At 41.2% G+C, this 16,654-nt stretch overlaps 1 protein-coding gene across 1 annotated transcript; it reads left to right on the plus strand.

Annotated features, from left to right (window-relative positions):
* The first annotated feature begins 471 nt into the window (after positions 1-471).
* On the plus strand, positions 472-16,008 carry TMC5 (transmembrane channel like 5). The gene is made up of 22 exons (XM_054271173.1): positions 472-545; positions 1,048-1,232; positions 1,611-1,715; positions 2,447-2,539; positions 3,280-3,379; positions 3,996-4,071; positions 4,391-4,639; positions 4,785-4,936; positions 5,467-5,611; positions 6,158-6,313; positions 6,818-6,984; positions 7,619-7,697; positions 8,063-8,160; positions 9,805-9,900; positions 10,491-10,566; positions 11,162-11,295; positions 12,416-12,589; positions 12,976-13,054; positions 13,383-13,478; positions 14,527-14,628; positions 14,918-14,963; positions 15,761-16,008. The coding sequence occupies exons 1-22, from the start codon at positions 472-474 to the stop codon at positions 16,006-16,008; spliced, it is 2,730 nt and encodes a 909-aa protein (XP_054127148.1).
* The last annotated feature ends 646 nt before the right edge of the window (positions 16,009-16,654 follow it).

Genomic DNA, 16,654 nt, shown 5'->3' on the forward strand with positions numbered 1-16,654 from the left:
CTTCCTCTTTCATTTTGGAAATGGAGTTAAATTTTTGGAGAAAATTTGTGTATTTGGCTTTTGCTGTTTAAGGAGGAGAGAGAGAACTTTATTTTTTTCTCAATATTTTGACATGCTTCTAAAGCCTGGCCTCATTAGTGTTGGGAAAAGTTCTGTGGCACTGCAGTTCTGTAGGTTTGGAGAGACCTAACTATAGAGAAATATGAGTTCCTATTTGACCTGCAATTTCTGGTGAACCCCAGTTTCCCAATGGTGAGGTGATGAAGTCACAACCACTGCTGATTTATACTGGTTCATGTTATTTTTTAGTAGAGTCTTCTAAATTGCTAAAATGGAGTTCCTTCCTTTTAATTTTTATGCACCTGCATCTGTTTTGTAATCAGGTCTGTAATCAGTCATCCTTTTAACATATTAATGAAGCAGTAGGGACAAATATAAAGAACATTTCATCCTTCAAACCAAGGACTTGCCATGTCTTATCATTACAATGAAGCCTTTGAAAATCCAGACTACCACTTCTCAGAGACATTGGAAATGGATAGAAGGTGAGTTTATTTAATTTTGCTCTGTGACTGTGCCATAAGAAATATTCATTTATATGCAGATCTTCTCTGGAGTTTTAATTTGTGGATTTATTTGAATCCCTCCTTTATGCTTTCATTCTCAGACAAGTTTTTAAAACTGTTACCAGGAAGGCAGCATTCAAAGGAAATTATGTGTTTACTTTTTACATGTTGGATGAATTTTAGTTAAATTTATTTATGGCATAATGTTGTACATATTTTTTAGCTCCAGTAATTTTCACAATGGGATATAACCTTGGATATCTTTGTTTTCCAAGCCAGTATTCCTGCTTAGTTAGACCTTCAGGTGGAGAAAATTTTAGCTTCTTAATTCATTTGATGACCAAATCAGAATTATATTCTTGAAGTTCTAAATACAAAATATCTCTCAGTATCATAGCTTGTTTTATAACATACTCAAATTCAGGATACCTATTGAGGGTTTTGATGACAGTCAGGATTTTCTTTTTCATTGCTTACCCAGGGGGAGCTCTCAAAGGAACCCATTCTCTCACCGAACTCCTCATGATTCATCTCAGTCTGATTACTATGGAGAGCACAGAGGGAGGGAGCAGAACTACCCTGTGGCCATCCCAATGGTTTCCCTGGGCCCTGGCTCTGACTACAGCCAGGATTTACCCAGAACAAGTCCATATGGAAATTTCACAGGTATGTAATTTCCCATGTGACCAGCTTAGAGAATGCCTGGAACAAATAGCACTTGGCTCTGTCCTGAGGGAGTCCTGCTGCTCTGCAAAGCTCTACTCTCTAAATATTTTTAGCTTCTTGGTTTTTTTAAACAGTGCATGTGTTTTATTAACAATTCCAGGGATTGTTGTACTAACAGATGGATAAATATTGTTTTGTATGGACTGAGTAAGGTGTTGAGTACTAGGATGTACATTGGGGTGGAATATGGGAGTTTTGTTGAGGGACTAGGTTGCTGTGTTGGCACTAGATCTGTATTTTGTCATAGGCTTGGCATTCTGTGTCTGTAAATAACCCAGAGCAGTTTGCAGCTTTGTGTAACTCTGATTTCCTTTAAAGAAAATCTTTCCTTTGAGCCTGAGCCAGAACTGACTTACACCCCACATTCTACCTCCCATATTCTGGATTATCCCTACACTCATGGAATTTCCAGTGGATCAGAGGGTAAGGATTGTGGTGCATCACAATATTGCATGTCAGTCTTGCCCTCCATAAAATAATACTAATAAATATTTTAAAGCCTTCTTGTTCAGGTACGAATGCCTTCACATAATAAAAGGGGTCAAAAGTGGGGTCCTTCCACATCAGAGAGCTGAGCTCCACACTGGGATGTGACACTGGGGCTGGCCATTATCTCACTGGGAAGGCCAGGCGAGGAAAGCTGTGGCTAACTCATCTGTGTCATGGGTGGGAGGCAGATGCTTTTCAGGAGTGTAGTCACCTGTTTGAATAAGTGGATGAGAAGGTGCAGAGAGCAGCTGCATTTTGGCCCCAGGGAAATGGGAGTTTGGCACATAGAACTTACTCAGCATGAAGGAGTGTGATTCCAAAATGATCCCCCTGAAGGCTGGGGAAGGATTTTTAAAGAAAGGCCTTGTCTTCTAAGAAGAAAGTCTTGAATAGTGAAGGTGTGCATTTGTGAATGGGTTAGATGGAGTTCTCCATGACAGCTGAAGACTGGGTTCAGCCCCTCTTCTCCAGCATTTATCTGAAAAATTGCTTGTGCTTGTCAAAGACAACCAGGAAAGAAGTAAGTGGGGGAGTATGTTTGTATGAAGTTAGTGAGATTAATGGATACACTTTTACCTTGTTCTTGTCAAAGTGAAATTTGAATTTCTTAAGTAAATTGTCAGGAGTCTCTGGGCTTCCTGAGGAACCTGTGTTATTCAATTCAGACAGCTTCATTCGGAGACGCAACCGAAGGCCCCCCGATGAGATCTTCGTGACTTCTTCCAGCATGCCTGAGGCAGATCCAGTGTGCAGGGAAGGTAGGGGTCTAGATAAGGGGATCTGATTTGACAGTGTCTTGTACAAGGATGGTGTGGTTGATGCTGCTCTGTTTCTCACCAGAACTGTGTGTTCAGTCCTTCTGTGGTCATGGGGACAGTTTAGGTTTGTGTTATGGTAGTGATTAATCTTTTATGCTCTCCTAACACACTCAAATCCCATGATAAATGAAATTAAGTGCAGTATGAAGGTGTTAAATTGTAGAAAGAAATGCTAAGCTCTTTATCAGAATTTGTTTGACCAGCTAATAGATTGTTTTCAGCCACTGTGCCTAGAATTAGCGTCAAATTCCAACTATGCAGAAGCAGCCTGATTGCTAGGTCAGAGAGGTGTGTCTGTGGAGTAGGTAGTGATAAGTAGGAGCACTGACATAAACTAAAATTACAGAATAAATAAAGCAAAAGTTTAATTTTCAAGTCAATATGCAGCATGATAGAAGTGTAACTATCAAATGTGATCAAGTGGACCAGAATCTTGGAGTTTTGTCAGTATTTAATTTTCCTTTATATGGCAGCTCTTTCTATGAACATTATTGGACTACTTGCATCTGATTTAGAGTTCTGAGGGAGCTGAAGATATTCTGGGCAAAATAATTAAGTCTCAGCTTACACACCTTGGTAGCAGTGTAAATGAGGGATGTTGTTATATCAATTTCAGGTTGTGTATAAAAATTGCTGTATTCTCATCCCCAAATTTTGTTTTTTGCGTGGGTTTGATGCAGAGGAAGATTTAGTTGGAAGTCTTGCAAGTATGTCTAGCAATGAAAGGATTAAAGCAATCCAGAAGATGCCAAAGACCATGAGAAAAAAGAGAGAGATCAGGTAAAAATAAAAGTTTGTGTTTAGTTTTAAAAACATTTACTTCTAGCAAATGTTTGTAAATGTTTGCAAATGTTTAAAAACATTTATATCTAGCTATCAACTATGGGAGTTCGCCATGTGCTGAGTTTTGGTTTGCCACTTTATGTCAAAGTTCTTTTTAATGCATTCTTAAAGAGTTAATGTCTTGCAAGGGAAAATAATTTAATGATGGAGATAAGAAGAATCTCCCACTGTAATATAAAACAGAATATCATGGTCCTGAGATTTGGTTATAAATGATGACCTGAGATTTATTTTCAAAGCAAACTTGGATATTGGTCATTGAAAATGGAGAAGAGACCATGTGATCTCAACCATCCTTTTGTCTCCTTACAAAATATATGTAAATTCTGCTGCCAGTGTGAGTTAGTGGAGAGGATAGAACATGCTGTCATAGCAGGGACAGGAGCCAAGGTATCAGCTGATATGAAATGAACCAGTAAGAACATCTCCATGTTGTACTAATTCTGTTCATGTGCACAGTGGTGAAACTGTATTTGCAGCATCTTCTTTGGCTTCTTGATTCAATTACAACTCATACTATACTGCTTGTCACCCCTGCCCTGCTCTTCCACAGAAACAAAGTTCTGAAAGAAAGAACCAAAAAATCACGGCATCGTGGTGCTCAGTGGACACAGGGAGCACCGGGAGTGGTAAGTGCCAGAAACTTCTGTCAGTCACAGCAGAGCAAACCACTCTAGCTGCCATGTTAGCACTGCCTCCAGAGGAATCTGGTGTCTGGCTTCATGTTACCTACCAAGGATCCAGTTAATTGCTGCAGTGTTCATTAACAATGCCTTGCACTGCAGGAGCACTTCGGAGCACCTGTTCACCATCTTATGGTGCATGGAGGGGGCAAATCCATTCTGAACATCAAAATGAAACTGCAACATTAAAATGTGAAGTTTTATTCTATGAAGTTGAGTCCTGTTTGCTTGCTGAGATTGATGTCTCTCCTCTTTTTCCCTGCAGTCATTTCGGCGATTTGGAAATGCCCTTTCAGAATTTTTTCAACAACTGCGGCCATGGCACAAGAGTCTGAAGATCATTGGTGCTGAGTTTGGAACAAGTGTTCTTTCTTATTTTGTTTTCTTGAAGTGGCTGCTAAATTTTAACATCTTCTCATTTCTCATAAACTTTGGTTTCATCACAATTCCTCAGTTTCTGGCAGCAGAACCAAATAACCTTTCATTCACGGGCCTGGAGCTGCTCACTGGAGCTGTAAGTATTTAAATTTAATCATACCTCTGATTTCATGATAAGGAATAGGACAGCTCCCACCTCCAGTAATTTGTCTTCAGATGATGATGCTTCCTACCATGGAGGTGATAGCAAATATTCTGAATGATGTCTCTTGTCTTTTCAGGGTTATTTTCAACAAACAGTTCTCTACTATGGCTTTTACACCAATGCTACAATCAGTAAAGTGGAGAATGGTCCATCTTACAACATGCAGCTGGCCTATATTTTCACTGTTGGAATATATTTTGTCATCTGTTTTCTTATCTTGTTGTTCAGGTAAACTGACTGAATTCCTGTTTCTCTTATATTAAGGGGAAAATACCCACACAATAAAAAACCCCATCCTCCACCCAGTTAGAGGTAATAATTACTTGAGTATGTTTCTGTAAGTCTTTATTTACAGGTGTAGAGTTTAAGTATAAATTTCTGCTCAAAAGATAGTCTCCAGGAATCAAACCTTTATTACAGAAATTAAAAATAACTGCAAAATAGTGAAGGACACACAGAGAATCCCACTTCAAACTGGGAATATTGTGATGCCCTTTTGTAAGCTGTTGCTCCTAATATTGTTTCTAATTGATGTGGCCTTACAGAGATAAAGATTGTCAGCAACAATCTTGAGATGGAAATACTAGAGTTTCTTACATTAAAGTTTATTTTCCACATTGTTGTATGTGACATGGTCTGACATAGGTCCAATAAACTTGTGATGGGATGGAAAAACTGTCAAATCTCCCTTCTTGCCCTGTGTAAAGACTTGATGAATTTCCCTGTTACACATCTGACCAATTTAATTTTCATTGCAGCATGGCAAGATTCTTCTCCAGTAACTTTAGGTTAACAAAGGCATTCTCTGTGAATGCCAGCAAGCTGCTCTGTATTTGGGACTTCAATATAACTAATGAAGAAGCTGTAAAGCTGCAACAAAAGAATCTCCTCACACAAATAAAGGTACAAACCACAGGAGGTACAGAACTAATGTGTGTGAATCATTCTGTTGGAGATTTAGTTGTGCATACAAATTTGTGTGTGCACATACAAGTCTCTGGCAGAGTAACACAAGTATGCTAGTCCTGTGCCTAAGAGATTTAAATCTTCCTGACTTCCTGAGTTTCATTTGGTCTGAGCTCCTGGCATTGGCTTAGCTGCTTGTTTTCCTTTTCTCATTGAGCTACATATAAATATTTGTGTGCTTCTGTTCTATTGAACAAGTCTCTGTGACTATTAAATATTTGCCATACAGAGTATTTATTCAGGTTTTTCTCCTTCCTGCTATTTAACTATTTTATAAACAAAAGGCAGGCTGGAAATATTTTCTGTGAAACTTGACTTCTAGGATAGGAACACATAATTGCCCAGTAAATGTTCCTAGGATATTACTCTGCCCATCTTCTAGAGCAATAATCTTTCATTTAGTTTCTCTGGTAGTGCCCTGAAACAAGTTTTTCCTTATGGTGTTGACTAAGAACTTCTTTATTAGAAATTGTTTCTTTGCAGGAAGATCTCACTGAAGTAAACAAAGAAGTTGTAAATTTTTCTGTGATGGAGAGATTTGTTCATATTGCTACTCATCTCCTTGCTTGGGTTGTTTCCCTGGCAATAGCAGTAGCTGCTTGTGCTGGTGTTTACTTCCTCTCCATTAATAACCTCGAGGTAAGGCTAGAATTTGCATTTTTCCACACAGATATTTCACACTGAGTGTGAACTCTGTTCGCTATGAGGAGCACAGACAGAGTTGTTGTTGTTGCTGCCAGAGCACACACAATTTCTGCTGGCCCTAAAGAGCTGCTTGGCAAGGCCTGCCCCACTGGGGACTGTGGCAAGAGTGAGGGAGCTGAGGAGCAAATCTCCCTCCTCTCTCCAGCAGCTGCTTGCCTGGGCCCATGGTCAGCTTAGGGACAGTGCATCGGGTGAGAAACAGTAAGAAGCAGCCCCAGCAGGACCTGTCCCTTCTGCCCCAGGAGCTGCATTTGAGCTGGGGCTCCCACCCTTGGTCCCACATAATTTAGGGGAAGGGGAGAGGGTCGCTGTGCTGCAGCTCATGGGCCCCTAAAACATGAGAACATCCAGGGGGCTTCCCTGTGGACACACCTTGAGACAGCATTTTGGTTAAGGCTCTAAGTTTGGGTTGTTTCATTATGTTTTTTCCTCTCTTAGCTGTTTATGAAAGGGTATAGCAATGATCTACAGAGACAATCTGCCATGTTGGTGCTACCTGTGATTGTGTCTCTCCTCAACACATTGGTCCCATTCCTCTTCTCCTGGCTTGGGCACCTGGAGAAGTTCCAGACTCCTGGACAGCACATATATGTCACTATTGTCAGGTATTTCTTGCTGCCACCTCTTAGTGCTTTCAGCCTGAAGTTGTCTGAGTTCTTTTTGATACAAAGCTGTGTCTGGGTGGTGTGGGGGGAATAGGGAGCTATGGAGGAGAATTTATCTTCTCCAAAGGCTTACTCTTGTCATCATGACATTTTATCTTTCATGAGCTTCTGGGAAGTTATATCTGTGCATGAGGGTGAGGAATGGATTCCCTCCCAGCTGGGTGCACTGTGACCTGGGCCTGTAGCACTCCTTGATGGCCCCGTGGCTGTTGGCCCCTCTCCAGACAGGGAAGGGTAATGGAGAGAGGACTGAGGTAATATCACTTAAAAACAGATGCCTGGCATTTACCCTGCCCAACCCCTGGTGTCCCTCAGCCCTCCCTCCCCTGAGGAGCCCCCACAGCCAGCCAGCAGCCTGTTAAGCAGATGCTGTGCCAAGGTTGTCATGCCCAGCTCCCCTCCTGCCAGGACAATAGAACAATGCCACGCCTGAGCTCCCAGGAGAGCTCCTGCTAGTCCTGGCACTCTGCAGTGCCAAGAGGAGGTAAAAAGTGTGACCAGTGGTCATCCTGCCGTCACTCCATCCAGGTATGGACCAGCTGTTGGTGCAGTTACTCCTACTTCTTCTTTTTAGAAATATCATCCTGAAAATCTCAATTGTTGGAATATTGTGCTACTATTGGCTGAACATCGTGGCTACCTCAGAGTCACAGGTAAAGTTTCAAAACACAAATCTCTGACTTGCAGTGCCAGGTTAGGAACCACTTGGATAAGAGACTTGCTTCAGCAACGTGAAGCACATGTGGTGTCTTGGGAAGCTGAGTTTCCTACCCTAACAATTTTTATTAGCAACCTGAGAGAAATCAACTGTAGGAAAAAATGAATGGCCCAGCTCAGCTCTCAGCTGGATGGCAGCATTGTTCACTGGGAAGTCAACCATGATTTGCTAGGCTGCTAGAATATATTTGATCAAGATTTCAGATCTTTGATCAAGTTTCAGATGCCCAAGCATTTGGGAACAATAGCATAATTTTTAAATTCTAGTTTGATTTGGTTTTTTTTCTTCTGTTTCTTAAAGTGCTGGGAAACTTTGGTTGGCCAAGATATCTATCGTCTTGTTCTAGTTGACTTCATATTTTGTTTGCTTGGCTCTTTCTTTGGAGAGTTTTTAAGAAGGTGAGTTCTACTTTTCTAATCTCCTTTTCATTCATTACCCAAAGATATGATCTGGTTTCTCCATGTGATAAAAGTCCAGCAGAAGCATGGCTGTGGCCATGAAGTTTCCTTGATTTTCCCTACCAGGCAGAGTCTCTGTGTACATGCCTTGTGTCTATTGCTGTTCCTCCTTAGAAGGAGATCAGTGTGTCCTTTTCCCCTTTGGAGATGGAAACACATGCAGGGGGGAAGCCACATTCTACTCTCATGGATTTCCTGAGACTGAGGTGACAATCAGTTGTCTCAGGCACAAATCCATCTTCTCTGCACAAGCATGGGCACACTGCTGCCTTTCCTTGGTATACCCACTGTGATTTTTCCCTTCTCAGTATGTCACTACAGTGCCCACAAGTTTAAATCTGATTTTATCAGTCTTATTAAGCATATAATGAGTCTCTCAAAGATAGAAGTGTCCAGCATGATAAATGAGAAAGTACTGTGAAGTGGATGTAAGGAAAAAGTAATTTACTTCTGACATCTGTTGTTCTTAGTGCCAAACATGGCTTATGGCTTAGGCAGTATTGAAATGCTTGCCAGCTCTACAGAGCATTTAGATCCCTGGCCATGCTTTTGTGTAGGAGATCCATTGTTTGCTCTCTGCCCATGATTTGAACAAGACTGGTTTACAAGGTAGGGCTTTGTTAACTTCTTCTTTAATTTGCACAAGACAATGTTGAGAAGTTCTTGAGGACATTTCCTCCACAGCTCTTGCCAGTGTACTTCAATCCTCCTGTTCTTGTGGTGTTGAGTAGGAAACCACCTCCCAGCAGAAAGTCACAGAGCTAAAACTGCAATGTCAGCTGTGATGAATGGCCTCCCATAAACTGGGCAAAAGCGCCTGACGTAGACATGAAAGGTTCAAAGTACAATTGCTTGTATTTAACATTTTGTGCTGAGAGTAACCTCCTGAAAACCCAGCTCTGTTGGTGATGCAGTTGATAAGGTGGTATCAAGATGTGATAGTTACCAAAACCTTTGTTGCTCTCACTACAACAAGCATAAAACTGTCTCCCCAGCTCAGGAAAACTGAGGTGACTAAGAGGGATTGTTGGTCCTCAGTAGGAATCCTCTCAGTACTTGCTTACCTGTCTGTTTCAGCTCCTTGCAACCTCAGTTAGTTTGAACTAGGATGTGAGTATTTGAGGGTCCATTTAGAGTATCAGTGTACAAATTTCATTTTTTTTTATTAATGATTAAAATTCTCACGACCTGAAAAAGCTGTTACAGTTTTGTTCTGAGGTCCCTTGACACTTCAGCTGCTTTAGCAGAAGAATACTTGTGCTTGAAGCCACAAGTAGTTACTATAGTATAGATATGTACTGATACAGTAAGAAATCCTTGTTGGTTCTCTCTTTCAGTTGTGTGAAACACATACTAGGTCTTACTTCAACCCTGCTTTGCCTTACAGGATTTTTTTTTTGCCAAATTGATTCATTTTTGCTGCGCTGTCTAATGAACAAGTTGTGGCTTCTTTGCATGACACTAATGCAGCCTCTAAATAATTTGTCACAGATGCTTGTTTTTAGAAGGCCATTTACAGGGATTTCCATAGAGGACTTTATCATTTAGAAATTGCTGTTGTACTATAGTTTTTTTTCTCCCCAGAATTATTGGAACTACAGTCTGTGTGAGCCTGGGGCTGCCAGAATTTGATATTGGACGAAATGTTTTAGATTTGATCTATGCACAGACTTTGACCTGGTAAGTGTTCAATTTACAGCCAAAACTTCATTTGCATGTAGAACTATCATGAAAAAAAATCTTATTCTGTTTGTGGGTGTTTCCCAGAAAGAACAGGATAAATAACTGGGAAATGAGCTGTTCAGTGCCTTTGGTAGGGACTGTGACTTTGGCAAAGTAATTATGTGTAACAAAGTAACAATACCTTCAGTCAGTAATTTACCTGGTGGCCACCTGGTCTGGAGAAACCCGATAAGTTCCTGCAGGAATATCCTGGAGTTTTGTTTACTTCCTCACTGAGATGATGTTCTTGATGAAATAGTCTCAGTATTAAATGCTGGAAAAGATGCTTGATTTCCAAGAATGAGTATGTTAGTCCAGTTATAAAAAGGTTCTGCAGATCTGTACATAGATATGTGTGTTTGAAATTGCATATTTTCAAAGATGGACTTACTGTTAGAGGATCAAGGGTAACAAAATCACATTTCCAACTAATCCCACACTATCTGTATATGAAGTTATTGTGGTATTTTTCTGCTTTCAGTGCACTGAGAACTGAAAGGTGACTAGTGAAGATGTAACTTTTTTCTCCTATAAATCCTTCCTTGTAGGATTGGTATCCTGTTCTCACCGCTGTTGCCTGGTATCCAGATGATAGCATTTCTTATAGTATTTTTTGTGAAAAAGGTAACAAACTTTGTCTGTATTCATCATAAACAATAAAGCAGTAAAATTAAAGGCTGGAGAATTAACAGTGGGCAAGTGCATATGTCAATATAGACACTCAGCCTGTGGCTGTGACTTGGCCTCTCAGTCACTCCGCAGCAACTCCCCTCTGTGAAGTTATCTAGGTGTAAGCAGGGTGATTCAACTGAAGATCATGGTGGAAATGTCTTCTTTTCAGAATTGTTTGTCTTGGTAGTATCACTAGATGAGAAGTTGTTTGTTAGGTCATGAAGCAGTTTGTAGTGTTGAATGTAGAAGAACAAAGCTGTAGGTAGAAAGATGGATTAAAATTTCCCTGAACCATGAGTTTGCATATGCTACAAAAGCAAACTCTACCCAGCAGACTTCTGAAGAACCCATCAGAACCTCATTTTGCTTCTTACTATTTTAAGACTATGTTATTGAAGTTTTGTAAAACTACACTCTATCTATCAAATCCACGTAAAAGTTGGTGTTGGAAATTTCTGACAGATGCTATTTCAGCAATTTCAGATTGACTTAAACCAAGTTGAAGTGGCAGGTAAGAGCATTCCAAAGTGCCTTCCTCTCTTTAAAGGTCAGTCTGATGAGGAATTGCCAGCCCCCTCGTGAAGTCTGGAGAACTGCTCAAATGACCACATCCTTCATTTTCCTGCTGTTTTGTCCTTCCTTCCTTGGAGTCCTGTCTGTCACTGGGGTCACTGTCTGGAGGTATGGAAGATCACTGTGCTGTGTGACCTGATACCAGGCAGAGGATCTGCATTTCTCTATAAAAGAAGTTATATTAACTGCTGGTGGAAGGTTTCAGGTGTTCATGAGTTGTTCTGTGCTCTGAAAACAAGATCTGCTCTGTGAGCTTGTGAGAATGTGACTCACTGAGTAACTTGTCCCATGAGGAAGCAGGAGGAGAAGCAAAGTTGCATTTTGGATTCCTGTTTAAAGGCATAAAATTTTACTTTTCCTCTTCTTAAAAAAGTATCCGTGACCAAGTCCTAGTTCCCGGCTTACTTACAGTACTGGTGATTCTGGGTCTGCAGCAGAGAAACACCTGGGAAAACTCAGTTGAGAGCAGCTCCTGGATTAATTCTGAACTTCAGAGGCTCTTTCTGCAGGCAGGCTGACCCTGTGGTAATGGATCTGGGTTGTTACCAGTATCTCAAAGCTGCTTTGGTTCTGCGTGTGTCACTCTGGCCACAGGAAGGAGGGCAGCATGGATGCACTTTTCTCTTGACAATAGTCAGCAATGTGATTTCAGTATTTAGTGAGACACATGAAATCAGTTGGGATGAAAGCTGTCAGAGCTATCATTTCCTAAGGGCAAGTGGGAATTTCAGACTGCCTGGAGTGGTTCAGTTTCAAAGCAAACACTTTCCTATTTCAGTCTACCTGACAATGTTAATTCTTACAATGAGCTGTCTTACTTTACCACCTTCTGTTGTTACTGAAGATCTGCAGTGACTCATGTCCCTGAAGGCAAGGTGAAATGATTTCCCCTTGTGGTGAAATGTTAAAAAAATCCAGTTTTTCAATTTCCTGTAGTGTGTGCTACAGTGATTGACAGGTTATGTTTATGTCAAGGTTGTGCTTCCAGGGCTTGGTGCTGATCCATTGCAGGGCTCATGTCTCACTGCATGGTCTGGGGTGGGCATTTAATGGCTGGAGAGGAACACAAGTTAAAAATGAAATACAGATCATGGAAGTACCCTGGGAGCCCAAAGACATTAGAGGGCTATAGAAAACTGAGGAGCATCTTGATGTACAAAATCACAGTATTAACTAATTCACTGGTTAACGTACAAAGCTTTAAGTAGCTGTTTTTCCACACTCTCAGGTTAAAGCCTTCAGAAGAATGTGGCCCTTTCAGAGGTTTGCCTTCCATGTATGCTGCAGTTGGTGAGTGGATACAGACACTGGAAAGATACACTGCCTCAAAATGGGTAGTGTGGATCTACCACAATTTAATTGCAAGTGAACTTTTCTTCTTCATCATCTCTACTGTTGTACTGTAAGTATCTGCTAATGAAAAGAACTAGAAAAAGGCCTTAAGTGGATAAAACTGGCAATGACAGAGTCATTCTATGTTATTTTGTTATCTGAAATGCATCTTGTATTGTTCACTCACTTAAATGACCTCTCATCTTGAATACAAGTCCACAAATTTTTGGGTCTTTTATAAAATAATGTTTTAAGCAATTTCATGCATTTGCCTTGTTTTAGGCAAATCCATGTGTTTGCCATTCCTTGTGTAATCGTGTACATCTATTTTCTGTGTGTGTGTACAGAGATGTGTATATATAAGTCTTTTAATGGGTTAAAATGAACAAGATACATTTCTATCTAGACACTGACTAGAATAAAGTGCTCATATAATGGACCTTTTGTTTTGTTTAGAATTGTTACTTATCTCTACTGGCAAATAATACAAGCAAGGAAGACCATGATCAAACTCTTACATAACCAAATTATTAATGTAAGTTTGGCTTTCATTTGTATCTTTTGTATAATTTGGCTTCTATGTTGATTATCTCGTCCAGCTTTGTGGGGCTGTAACCTGTTTTTCCTATAACTGTGCAAAGGAGGGTGGGAGTCCTTCCTCATGGGAGTTACAGGGAAATTTAACTCACAAAGAGCTGTAGCAAAAGAATTTTATCTTCAAGATGTGTTGCTGCAGCTCCCTCTGTAGACAGATTATTTTAGAAGAGAAGGAATTATTTTGGTCACTGGTTACTTACAGGCCTTGATCCTTTCAAGGATAATTAGTGCATTCCAGCTAATGATCAAATATATCTTGACTACAGGCAGGACAAGATAAGAAGTTTCTGCTCCAAAAGCTACAAAGAGAGCAAAGGGCAAAGAGAAGAAGCTCGTCTGGCCTGGGAGGAAGAGGCCAGCAGGTCAGTCTGACTGCTCAGCTGCTGCTGTTTAATTGCTTGGGGCAGGTCCATGGGGCTCCTCCAGCTGTGCAAACAGCCTGCTGCTTTGGGAGAAGGCTATACTTAAAATTCAATCTAAATTCTTGCTGCTTAACTCCAGACAGCAAAAGGATGCTGTGTGAAAGTTCCCTAATTATTTGTTCCAGGCTGGAATTCAATCTGGATATAGAAAAGTCCTTACCCTCACCAGATATAATTTATGGTTATGAAACTTCAAGAAAACATTCCTAATGTTCATGTGCAGTGATGGTCACCAAAGGGTTTGGTCACACCTGAACCTTGCCTAGGCTAAGGAGGAGGCTGCCTTCCTCCCCAGCAATGCATTTCCTTAGGGGGCTGTGATGTGTGGGTATTTTCAGCTGAGGTAAAACTGAGTGCTTTGACCTAACCCCCTTTTAAATCCCATACAACACTGATAACTAAACTTGAATTTATTTTTCAAGGCAGTCCTGCCTGCTGAGCCATCAAACTAATGCTAAAATGTGGACATATAGGTGCTGTCTGGTGTTTTTATTTGGGTTGAGTAAATACTCCTTGACCTAAATACTGATAGAGCAAAAGTATTTGGTAGGTTCCTCTCCTTCCTCCCAAAAAACCAAATCCCCCTGTATGACTGTCTATCATTAAAATGATGACATAAATAAAAACAAAGTATGGATAATAATTGATATTGTTAACTATAAATATGTGTGTGATAATACAAATAAATGTTGACTGTAAAGAGGTGAGCTGAATATGAGGGACATTTTCTATGTGCTGGGGATTTTCAGACAACATCTGCCCATGTTGAGTGTCACAAGTGGGACTCCTGAGAGGGAGATTTGTCACCTCCCAAGTGTGGATGTTCTTGTAGTTAAGATCAGATTTCAGAAGGAGATGCCAGAATGATCTCATTGTGGATTTAGCAGAAAGGCCATCTCCCTGAGAGCAGGGAGATGAGCAGTGCTGACCACACAGTGACAGCTGGAAGCCAGATCACAGACTGCTGATGCCAAACACTGTTTTTCAGAGGAGCTCCTCTTCATACCACCCATCCATGCAACCTGCCCAGGAGGTGCCAGGCTACCCAGAAAGGGCATTTGACAGACACCAAAACACATCCCACAATGAGGTGAGATGGTCAAAAGAGGGAAATGTAGATTCCCCTATATAGAATCTGGGGTGTGACATAGGTGATGGGTGTATGTGTGGCAAAGTCCTGTATGCATGGAAATAACTTTAAAGATTAACTTAGATATAAAAATGTGATCAGAACAGCCATTGAACACTCATAATCGCAAACCTGCTCAAGACTTGCAGAGTATGATTTTGTTACAGATAACTGGTATCTTTTCAAATACAAGATAACACACACAGGAGGGAAACCATGACCTAAATCTGCTTGTGAATTTTGTTTTCAGCATCCCTTTTCTGTTGAGATCTCAAGCAGCAGCGACTTTTCACCAGGTAAGCAACCAAGATGAAACACAGGAAACTCTTAAAAATTCAGCTCAGTAAAAATGTTTGATGTACAGACACAGTGTGTGACAACTGCAAGTCAGGGACACAGCATTTTAGCATCTTGTGTAGAGAGAAAACAAAATGACTGGGTTTTGCCATACTGCTGTCTCCTTATCACAAAAGTTCCACACGTTCTGGTGTTTCTTGTGGGGAGCTCCTCACAGCACTGACTCTTTCTTCTTCTCAAAGCAGCCACTGACTCCAGTTCCCTTCTTAACCTCCCACCCCACTCTTTTATAGCATCTTCTTCTCATTGCTTACAGCTGTGTCCTGTTAAAGTCAGGTCTGATCCTGATCTTTGATAATTGGCCCAGCTGCAACTCCTTAGGGTAAGATTACTTTCTACACTATCTTTAGTTTCTTATATTCTATCCCCCTACAACTGGGCTTGTGGGGTGAATTTTTTCTACAGACTGTGCTTTTTGGTAGCTTGTTCTGTGTTGGAGGCGACTTCTAAAGCCTGACCACCAGCCTTTGTGTACTAGAGAGTATAGGAGCACCCAACAGACAGACAAGAACTTTAAATCAGTTTAGAAACAGACTTCACGTGTTGGTGTGAAAGGGGGTAGAGTCCCAAGAACATCATCCTGCTCAGAGTAAAATAAGGCTATGGGACCTTGCATGGCAGTCTCAACTCCATGTAACTTCATTTCAAAAACTTGACAGAAGAGATCCCTGCAGAGCAGGGACTGTTCTGGCGTTGGGGCTGCCCTCTCTAACGCTGTTTGCCTTGTGCCGAGCAGGCGCTGAGCCCAGCCCGCCCGGCCGGAGCCCCGGCACGTCCCGGGCCGTGGTGCTCGCCCTGCGCGCCCGGGCAGTGGCGCTGGAGGAGGACAGCGATGGCACCGGGGGGTTCCAGCCCTGGGCAGGCACGGACAGCGATGGCACCGGGCGGTTCCAGCCCTGGGCAGGCACGGACAGCGATGGCACCGGGGGGTTCCAGTCCCAAAGCGGCACGGGCAGTGATGGCAGCGAGAGATTCCAGCGCTGAGCAGCACCGAGTGAAGGCACTGCTGCAGGAAGCCATCCTCTCTTGCACTAATGATAAAAGAATCTCTCAAATATCTTTTTTGACATCCAAATGCAAGGAAAAAAATATAAGAACAGGTTGTAAAATGTGTTGGGACTTCGGTTTTTTACTGTGATAGGGACTATCCCCCTTCTGGGGTTGTTTCGCAGCAGTGGTGTTTGGTGACAGCCTTCCCCCAGGACTGGCTGGCATCACCTCGATGCAGTCAGGCTCCCTCCATGAGTTGTTGACTAAATATAAGGTAATTTGTGCCAAACTGTAAATAAAAGTTGTATGTTTAAAAATATTTTTCTAACAGTTATATTGTTTTACCTGTTTTATCAGCTTTTATCTGCAGTATTGGTTTAATAAACAGAAGTATATTAATGTGCAGTTGTTTTTAAAGACTGAGACATTATAATGGCTGTGAAGTAACTTGTGTGAACTGAGTTCATTTTTCTGAGCCATTTTCACAATTTACTACAGTCACTTAAAAGTAGCTTTGATGAAGCCATCAGAACTAAGAGTGTCTACTTATCAAATTCTCATCTGTGTAAAACTATTGCTTGTAAACTGGAACTTTACATGTCTTTTTCTATAAAGGATTGACTGGAAGTAACAAAACTAA

The sequence above is a fragment of the Melozone crissalis genome, unplaced genomic scaffold (assembly GCF_028551555.1).
Source record: "Melozone crissalis strain CALT ecotype California unplaced genomic scaffold, PUWL_Pcris_2 ptg000012l_1, whole genome shotgun sequence".
Taxonomy (NCBI): Eukaryota; Metazoa; Chordata; class Aves; order Passeriformes; family Passerellidae; genus Melozone; species Melozone crissalis.